This window comes from Triticum aestivum, chromosome 5B (assembly GCF_018294505.1).
Source record: "Triticum aestivum cultivar Chinese Spring chromosome 5B, IWGSC CS RefSeq v2.1, whole genome shotgun sequence".
Taxonomy (NCBI): Eukaryota; Viridiplantae; Streptophyta; class Magnoliopsida; order Poales; family Poaceae; genus Triticum; species Triticum aestivum.
This window is the reverse complement of record NC_057807.1, coordinates 557765269-557775632: the sequence shown is the minus strand read 5'-3', so window position 1 is coordinate 557775632 and position 10364 is coordinate 557765269. Positions and strand designations below refer to the sequence as shown.

General features: G+C 43.6%; 1 protein-coding gene across 1 annotated transcript; it reads right to left on the bottom strand.

Annotated features, from left to right (window-relative positions):
• Nucleotides 1–2168: 2168 nt before the first annotated feature.
• Nucleotides 2169–9198, bottom strand: LOC123113197 (translation initiation factor eIF-2B subunit delta). The gene is made up of 7 exons (XM_044534368.1): nucleotides 8747–9198; nucleotides 7169–7309; nucleotides 6539–6906; nucleotides 4902–5646; nucleotides 4725–4821; nucleotides 4583–4637; nucleotides 2169–2425 (listed from the first exon to the last, which is right to left on the bottom strand). The coding sequence occupies exons 1-7, from the start codon at nucleotides 9117–9119 to the stop codon at nucleotides 2363–2365; spliced, it is 1842 nt and encodes a 613-aa protein (XP_044390303.1). The 5' UTR covers nucleotides 9120–9198; the 3' UTR covers nucleotides 2169–2362.
• Nucleotides 9199–10364: the final 1166 nt, after the last annotated feature.

Sequence of the window (10364 nt, the reverse complement as noted above, 5' to 3'; positions counted from 1 at the left end):
CGGGGCGGCGCGCGGTGGCCGGGTGCCACGTGTCGCGCCCTGGTTCGCCGGGCGGCGGCGGCGCGGGGTGTCCGGCTCGGGACGGACACGTCCGGCGGCGCGGAGGGAAGTTTGCTAGGGTTAGGGTGGAAATCATCCGCGAATTTGGACGGGGAGGGCATATTTATAGATTCTGGGAGCTAGGAGAGTCCAAATGAGACACGGTTTTCGCCCACACGATCATGATCGAACGACCGAGAGCATGGAGGGGAGTTTGCTGGATTTTTGGGCTGTTATGAAGGGGTGTTGGGCTGCAAGACAGAAGAGGCTTTTGCGGCTACCCGGTTAACCGTAGGAGTATCAAACGGACTCCAAATGTCACAAAACTTGACAGACGGTCTACCGGTGGTGTACCAAGGCCGCTTGGCAAACCTCGGGCCATTCCGAGAACGTTTAACACCCGCTCACAACAGGAGACAAAAGGGGAACGACGGAGGGCATAGGAGTGCCGGATTGCAAAACGGACAACGGGGAAAATGCTCGAAAGCAAGAAACGAACATGTATGCAAAATGAAATGCACAACATGGCAATATGCAACACGCAAGCAAATGACATGGCAACTACGGCGAATAACTGGCGGACACCTGGCGCATCGAATCCGGGGCATTACACAAGATACGTGGACCCGCAAGCACCAAAAGGCGCCAAAATGGGCGACGAAGCCCTAGAAGACATTGTTGTGGAGGGGGTGGCGAAGTGACACTATTGGCAAGTCTAATTGGTTTAGTGCCAACAATTGGCATGCCAACTATTGGCAAGTCTAAAAATTTGGCCCTCAATTGGTTGGCTACCAATTGGTTTTTGTCCACCTCTTAAAAAGTTGCCAATTTTTGGCAACTTTTGGTTTTACCAAATATTGGCAATGCCAAACTTTGGCAGCGAACCAATTAGCCTCATTCTCCCCGACAACATTTCCACCTCCACGTCGACGCTAGATTGGCGATGAAGCCCCAGAAGACGTCGTCGCTGAGGGGATGGCGAGGTGGCAGACTTATTCTCCCTGACATCATCTCCGCCTCCGCATTGCCGCCGACCAGAAACCTAACTACACCCACGTCAGAGCAGAGATCCGAAGTTTTCCCACCCTACCACTGCCGGAGGAGGTGAAGGGAACCCACGATCGCCGGGAGGAGGTGTGAATGTACAAAAACAAGTGATATTTTAGACCTCTTTCCTCCTTTAAGAGGGTCTACTAGATCACGGGCCTATTGATGATCACTTTCGCTCTGGATCTCAACCATCCAAAACCTGCTATGATTCACATAAATTTATAATGTTCACACACAAATAGTTCAGTTCGTGTAAGGATCATGGATTTTACTGCGAATTAGATAATCCGAATGGACAACTCGTGTATTGCATTTGTTTTCAATTTCTAGGCAAGAAGATAAATGTAGAGTACACATTAGATTTTTAGCAAAAAAAAAGAGTACACATTAGATTAGTGTCTGGAAGGTGGACAATTCTTGATGCAATTTTGTGTGGATAACTCAAATTAGGTAAAATGCTTGCAAGTTTTAAAATTAGCTATATGAAGGGAGGAGGGGATGAGAATTTTATTATAGTCTCGGACCCTCTCGCTGTAAAAAAAAAAAGCCTCAGACTCTCAGTAGTCGGTAAAAAGTTGTATCTACTCTTTTTGCGGGAAGAATTTTTTCCAGCTGATCAGATATCGACAGGTTGATCTGTTCAGTTCAACCTTAACAGATTTGGAAGGCATTAGTTGAGACAACATCTCTTTGCCAGGTGATTCCTTCACAACGAGGAACACATGAGACTGTGTGAAATCACAACTGATTTGGAAAGCCAAGGCTGAACCAAATCACGGGTTCTAGCTGAGACAAAATGAGAGCTCTTTAGGAAACAATCCGAACAAAGATTAACGGCGACAAATACCATACACTTTGGTAACAAGCCAAACAAAGATTTGGAAGGCTACAGCAGAGCCAAGCCACAAGCTCTTTGCTTGGATTTCCCTTCACGGGAAACATATTCGGCTTTGCAAGGTCAGCCTCCCGATGACACTGGGAATGGAGTTGGCAAAGTATTTCTACCATGAAAGTTGGCATCCCCTTGTTGGGTAAAGCAACAAGGGGATGCTTGGTCCATGAAACCACAGGGCTCAAAAGAAACTTCAAGTCAAATGCATTTCCATGAAATCACAGGTAACAAAACTAGACGACCATTTTGAGTAGACAAAACGGTAAGTCGGCAAAGAGGTTTGACAGCCCACATCTCAAAAACATACAAGTTGTATATGTCCACTCATGCTGCACCTAGGCAGCAACAGTTGCCAAAACTGCGATCATACTGCAAGTAGATCTATACCCACAGCTGCTCCTTGCGGTACTCTCTCACGATGACCGGCACACTTGTAGGTGGAAGCTGCAACAACGAGACAACCACATCAATTAGATGGACGAAACAATAGATACCACATTAATACATATCATGGAGACCTAAACAAACACAAGCATAAGCCATGCCTATGTCTGACTGCAGAGAAAATAGTAAGTTCAAGATACCGGAAGCATATTAAAGACCTGCAACTAAATCAATGTGATTTGCAAGAATTGGTTTCACGTAAGTACAACATTAGTATCTATACCTACTATTTACTAATGATAAAGAGAATTGAATTGATATTCTTGGTCCGTTGTGCTGTTTTATGTTTTAACCCCAAAAAATCTACATATTAACCCACAGTCTTAGCAATTGAGAATCAATCCATAGTCCTAATAAAAGCCAAAAACAGTTTGTATGGTTTAGCAAGCACGACTTTGGGCCGTTGCCTCCTTTAGCTAGGTCCTTTGTGCTCCTTTTATGTTTTAGCCCCACAAAAATCTACATATCAACCTGCAGTCTTAGCAACTGAGAGTCAATCCATAGTCCTAATAAAAGCCAAAAACAGTTCGTATGGTTTAGCAAGCACGACTTTGGGCCGTTGCCTCCTTTAGCTAGGTACGTCACTGGGCCTACTCCTGGGCTTCCAAGGATCAACGAAAAATAATTGCTTTGGTTGGAGATCGAACTCACGTCCTTCCCTCCCCTCGATAAAACTACAACCAACTGACCTAGCTTATGCTTGTGCTATTATAAACATTTCGTTTAACAATTAAATAGTCCCACCTCGCTCCTTTATAGCAAATTTCATCAGTTTATATGCACCATGAGTTGCCTAGAGAATCAATGAACGGCATCAAGAATTAACACACGAACGGTGAGGTGTGGGCCATGTTTTCCTATGGGGAGGAAGGAATTTAACGCCATGAATTGTGCCCGATTACTGCACCTACCAATAGGAGAGATTGAGGCCCAATAATAAATGAAAGACATGCACTGCACGCAGGTTGACTCTGCCTGGCTTGTTGGCTCGTGGGATATTGGATGAATCGCTGCTGGTTGGTTGTCTCCTGGAGTATGGCTGGTGATGGTATCTGTAGCCCCCTGAAAGAGAATGCCCGTGCATGTGTGACCCCCACTAGCGTATTAGGATGTGCCAAGGCATTGGAATGCTGGCACGATTACAAGGGAGGATGAGAGAGATTTGGCCATTACTCTTCTCAAACCTTGTAATTCTGTGGTGCAATTGAGACAGAGGAACCAAATTTCGGAAGTTCCCTAGGAAAAACGAGATCAGGGGAAAAGGACCCTTGCCCTACTTCTTTTTAATATAAAATCGAGAAACACCGTTGAAATATACTGTATTTGTTTATGAAAGAACACGGTGAAAGTATCTCGGAGTCTGGCATTTACTCAGTAGTGAAGCACAATGGCAGGTGTCGTGCGGTGATCGAGCTCATCGCCTTGGGATTGAGCATGTCCAGGGCATTGTGATTAGGTGAACAATCATGGCCACCGTCGGCGAGTACGGGAAAGAGGATTAACATAAACTGGTGGGACGCCGTAGTGAAATAGTGGACGGAGGAGAATCTTAAGCCATGCTTACCAAATTAGAAGCGTGTGATTTTTTCACCGTTGCAACGCATGGACTTGTTTGCTAGTAAAAACTAACAAAAACAGATGCCAATAATGTATATTTTTTAATCCAACCATAAAAAGAAACAACAGATGTAGATGTTCAGAGCTGAACCGCGGCATGCCTAAATAACTTCTCGTCAGATTAATGGATGTTACAAAAAGGAATTCGATTGACTTGGGTCAAAGCTCAAATGTTAACTGCAAAGTTTCCAGTTGGTTCTATAAAATCTGTAACACAAGTAGATCGAGTTTACAACACTGATACTGTTTCTGTTTCTTAACAGAATCCTAAGCAGACAGCTGTTAGACAGCTTACAATAATGGTTAACTTGATCACTTAACAGCACAATGAAGTGCATCCATAGTAAAAGCATTAAAACGAAATAAACTGTATCCTAGGCTAGTAAAATTTGGTAATAGAATGAACATTTGCTATACTGCTAATAGCCAAATTCAATAACTGTGTTTATGTGAGGACAACAAATTGAAAAGATACCATATATGAATAGCTTTCGATATACAACGGCATGGACCACGGCCAGAAGCTTAAGAGTATCTTACCATTCCATAATCCGTTATGATCATCGACACATAATCAGAAGGGGTTGCATCATACCTATCAGGTGTGCAAAATTATTTTGATGCAAAGTAAAATTAATGGATCTATAAGAAACTATTCCACAGATGGTATTCAGGTACATACATGAGATTTAACAGTTGGAGATTCTCGTTGTCACCCCAGTTCTTAAGATCGCCCAAATCTGTCCTCCCAGGAATTTTTGAAATCACATCTGGATCACCTGAGCAAAAAATTGTGTAAGAAACTTGTTATGCATGACCGGAATGTATACTTACAATGCATACACGAACATATGCGTACCAAGCTCATTAGCGCATATAGAATCAAGTTGCACCCTCTCATGAAATTTGTATGCCTCGCAACAAACCAAAACAGGAATTCCAAATGCATGTGCCACCATAGCCACGGATGCTGTGCCAACTCGGGAATAAACTGTTCCATTTGATAATATCGAGGATGCACCCAAGAAAACTCTTGTAACTTCATGCATGATGTATGAAACTGCATTTATATGAGTATATGTGCAGTTAATGCCCTTTGCCACTAATCTACGCAGTAATCCTTGGCCCTCGAGCTTGGGACGAGAATCCACCACTATAACACGGAACTTCCTACCAAGTTCATGAGCATGCTCCAAAATCATTTCAACAACTGATGATGACCCATATGTTAGCAAGACATCATCGTCTCTGACTTTTGTGATGGCATGACTGACAATAACCTGATCTGCAACAACTATCTTCTCATTAATAAAACGATCAATATCAGACTGAAGACTGGCCTTGGCTTCTGACTCCGACAATGTAATTGGTAGCTTGGCAATCCTGTTTTTCAGGAACCTGATAGCATTGCCCATGCTAATTGAGAGTGGACGGCACTCAATAAAAAATGACACATAACTACTGACTTTTGCAGTAAGGTCTCTGCTGAGAGTTTTATTTGGCGGTGTGGAGTAATCTTTTATTGCCTCTCTGAACGCAAGAAGCATTGCTATGCAACGACCATTGCCACCAGATACCTCACCAGACAAATATTGGAGCCCAACCTGAAAGATAGCGAAGAAAAGAAGAGTTATTTAACTTAACTGAAATTAACATTCAGTCAAGCAAATTAAAAGAACACCGTTAACTAGTTTTACCTGGCCTTCTTGGTATATTTAAGGACCAAGTTGAGCCAGTAAGTAATTACCAGATCAGCAAATCTATTAACAACACATGTGGTGAGAGAAATTGTTGATAGGACATCATCTTTTAATTAAAAGAAGGCAATTTTTCTCTCTTCTGATTTCTCTCTTCTCCACCACAGCATATATCCTACGTGACACTTCTAAGGTAACACCATTCACATCATATGATCCATTTGATGTTGTAGTTGGTGAGTGTAAAGTGCTTCAGTGATCTCACAAACAAATTTAAATAATTAGGCATTATACACAAAAGGTAAACATGAGTTATTTTGTTCTTGGCCAAAATGGTTGTTTACTAAAAATAGCTCCAAAACCCTCAAGTTGTTCCTGGAGGAGCATGATACTTGACATTTGTAATAAAAGGGGCAGAAAAGGAAAATGATTGTTTCATAAACGCTCTAGCATCACACATTCTCCCATACATAAAATATTCTGTGCTTGAAACTAAACTAAGGGTAACACAAGGACAGAAGCATGTAGTTTCAGACCACAATGGAGAGAGAGGAATCAAAGATAGCTGCAGATTATTTTTTTATCTATGTCACGAAACTATCACTAGTATTTATTAATTCTTGATAAATGGAATGTTACATACTTAGTTTCCTATACCGTAATCCGCCTAAATGCATGAAGAGTTAATGTGTGATGAACAACAAATCAGTATCACATGACCATACTTGAGATTGAAGAACAAAAGTATTTATGTCACATATAGATAACATTTTGGGTAGAGTAGATGAATAGCAATTACCTTGTACACAGAAGGATGAATTGGTTCGAGTTGAAAGAATTTTGACTCAAGGTCAGGAAGTTGAGTGCCATGGACGTACTGTGGCAGATGCCTAAACAATTCAACTCTGTTTCGAGCCTCTGATTGGTTGACAATTGCACGTTTTTTTGCTTTCTCCACCCGATGCACGTCATCAAACTGCATTCTCGGATGAGGAACATCTTTTTTTCTATCTCTCTCTGGTTGGCGTTCAGTCACCTTCTTCTCAGAAGCAACTGTACTTGGAGCAGGGGGCACATCTTTCTTCTGAGAAACTTTAGCTGGCTTAGCTTGCTTGGATGTTGCAGGATTAGCCCCAGAAGCAGCGCCTGTAGACTTTCCTGATAAACCTACAGTCCAAATTAATGTGACCGTCATGCTAGGAAGTTGTGGCTCCAATATAGATGTTTCAGATCATCGTAAATAAATGTGAATCCATCAGAAAGTGAGCTCTATTTACAATTAATTGCCTAAACCTATTTGGAAGTTAAAATTTCACTTTGCAAAGCAGCACATCTGTCACCAAGCCAAAATACACCCAAAAACAGTGGGGGTGGATGAGAAGGTTTTATTATTACCATACTATATATAAGGCTGAAAACAATGTATTACCTGCCTCCTTCGCGGCAGCTTTCGCAGCACGCTGAGCCTCCTGAATAGCACGCCTCTCTGCTTTAGAAGGTTTCTGCTTTTGCGGAATGGACGCTGGAGCATCTTCATTCCTTATTTCAGCCAAATCTCCCTTGTTTGTTTCTGAATGAAATAAACAACAAATCATGTGGAAATTAAAGAAAATCAATATGTTATTTCAAGAACTTCCACAAATATTAAGGCAAAACAGGTGTATAAAAAGACACAGTATGTAAATACTATATCCACCTGATTTTCTTTTAGCAAGTGCAAGGTAAACAAAGTGGCCTTAATTCCTCCAGACTAGAAGCTCAGTAAAACTAGGAAGATGAAGAAAAAAATGTAGTCTATGATAAAATTACTCAATAACACTAGAGGCCACGCAAAATGCTAAGAGCAAGCTTGAGAAGCAACAACTATTTAGACCACTTAGTGCATCATTAAGAAGTGACAACCTGATGCCATGGCTCAGGAATGAAGTAAACTCGACTTTGCTACTTCTACAAGCAGCTCACAACTGGACACAATTTACTTACCACTTGCAACATGACATCTTAACCCCACCAGACAGGATCACAACAAGCTAATGCCCAACCTTATTAGTCTACAGCAAAAGAAATGCTTCACTGCTTGCGGTTGCGGCTATGAAGCGTCCCATGGTCATCAAACGTGATTTGCCCTCGACCTCAATGGCATGAACTTTACAGCTCAAGCACATCACAGCTGCATTATGACCTGTAAAGTGTTTCTGTCGTTTCTAGGATTTGGGGATGGGATGATAATACCTTACTAAGTGTGCTCACGTGGGCCTCTTTTCTCCATGAAATCATCTAATTTCAATGTCTTAGTGATGAAGCATGAATTGAGTTCAGCACTTTTATTCTAGTCATCTTTATTTATCTTATAAAATCAAAGTGTTAAGGCTTTAAAACCATGGAACGTTTGGATCACAGGCTAGAATTCTTCTAGCCTCCTTTTTCTAGGCTATACATTTAGAAGTGCTACAAAATCACAGCATTTCGTGGCAAGGCAGGGCTAGAAAATACTGCAAGGAGCCAAGGAGAGCCAATTTGGCCCGCTCTTATCAGCGGGACTCTCGTGATGTGTCGCCGAGTCCACGTGTGTCTGCGTGGACGTAAATACACTAATCGCTGCTGCTATAATAACCGTGCCAATACAGAAACGAACAACAACATGGGTGGATGCAGACTTTGCGGACATGGCCGCATGCATCCCTACTCGTGATGCACATGACAATTGCCAACTTAACTAGTGTTTGGTTCGGTCAACAGGTGACAGCAAAGTCTTGTAACGAGAACCAAGTACGGGGCTGGGGCAAGTGCAGCTTAGCTGAAATGAGGGAGTTTGCCCACCTAGGGCCCCTTATATACGCTTAGCCAAATGAAATTATCGTCCAGGGAATTTCTCACTCACAAGGCCACAATCCCCCAAAAGGCTAAAAGTCTGAACCATTCCTCTACTTCATAGCTATGGCAACCGAATTAGCTAACTGATGAGGATGTGGGGTGATATTACTCCAATCGGATAGGGGCCGCGTACCTAGCTCCCCCGCGGAAGGGGCCAGGGACCTCGAATCCTCCTCTCCAAACTCGGATGCAGCGGCGAAGCGCATGGAGGAAGGCTGAGGCGCCGAGGACGCGAGGAGGAGGACGTCGGACGCCGGCGGAGAGGGGGAGTCGGGGGAGAGGTGATCCACGTGCCGCGGAGGAGGGATCATGACGGGGGAGAGCGAGCCCGGGGAGAGGTCCGACGCCGGAGGCGACCCGGCGGCCGCGCCAGGCAGCGATACCGCCGCGGCGGCGGCGGCGGGCGGCTCGGACGGGGCCGAAACGCCAGGGGTGACGAAGCCCACCTGGCGGATCTTGGGCTCGACGCCGCCGGACGTCGAGCGCGGCGGGCGGCGGAGATCCATCGCCGTCGCCGGGGTGGGTGACTTCGCGTGAGGGTTTGGGGTTTGGACACGACGCACGAGACGAGGGTAGGAGGAATCTATTCCGGGCTAAGCAGCGGTGGTGGTGAACCCAGGTGGGAGGAGCCTACCGAGCTCAGGCCCATGTAGTATGTTTCAGTTTTTCTTTAGACAAGCCCATCTATGTTTGAGTGAACGCCCGATTTGTGAATCCCGTCAAAAGGCCCATGGGCTCTTCAACAAATTGATCTGTGTCATCATATCCATCTAAGGCCCAGTTTTTTTTCCAGAATGTGGAGATTCTCCCTGAATCCGACGCCCGATTCTATCTAATTAGGGGTCGGATTCTGGGAGAATCCCCATATTCTGGTAAAAGAACTGGGCTTAATTCTCCCTAAATTTGTCTAAAAAAAATTAATTCTCCCTAAGTTCGCTCAAAAAATATTAATTCTCCCTAAAAAATTCATATCCATTTAAATTGAATGAATGTATCAAAAAAAATTGAATGAAAAAAGAGAGAAATTCTACTTACCATGGTGTGCACCTTTGCTTTCCCGTCAAAGTTCTTGCATGTCCATGTACGGAAAAGTTTTGAAGAAAATCTGTGCAAATTTCGCCAACGAAAGCAACACAAGATTTGCATCCACAAGCTATCTTTAAAAAGAGAGGGTCGGAGGGGGAGCACCTGATCGCTGGGAGCACGACGCACTCATTTGGCAATGACCACAACCAACCTGAATCTAGACCACAACGTGCTTTGGGTGCATGCCATAGTCGTCACCGTGGAAGAGCACGACCACCATTGGAACTCTAGTGGTCATCGACGACACACGTGTGGTGCTGAGACAAAGGCGTTGCCACGCAAGGAGGACGTGAGGGATCTTGGCCTCCCCTGGCCGCTGTCATTGCTCCATCTCGCAACATCACAGGGTCCGAATTTAGTAGTTAGAGGAAGATGGTGATGACTCACAAGTGTAGAGAGTCAATTCTAAATCTTTTTATAAGTAGAGTGTCGAACACAACGAGGAGTAAGAGAAAATGGATGTTGGAAATAGCAAGGAATCATTGTAACAACCACGATGACTATTTGGTTGTTTGTTTGATCAAGAGAATAATTGAAAAAAATGCAATTTGTAACAAGAAGTATAAGGTATAATAATGCAGTAAGTGGGTCGAACCTTAATTGTGCTAAGGACAAGACGATTGTATTAATTATATGGATTATTGGTTTTTCTTTGAAATAAAACA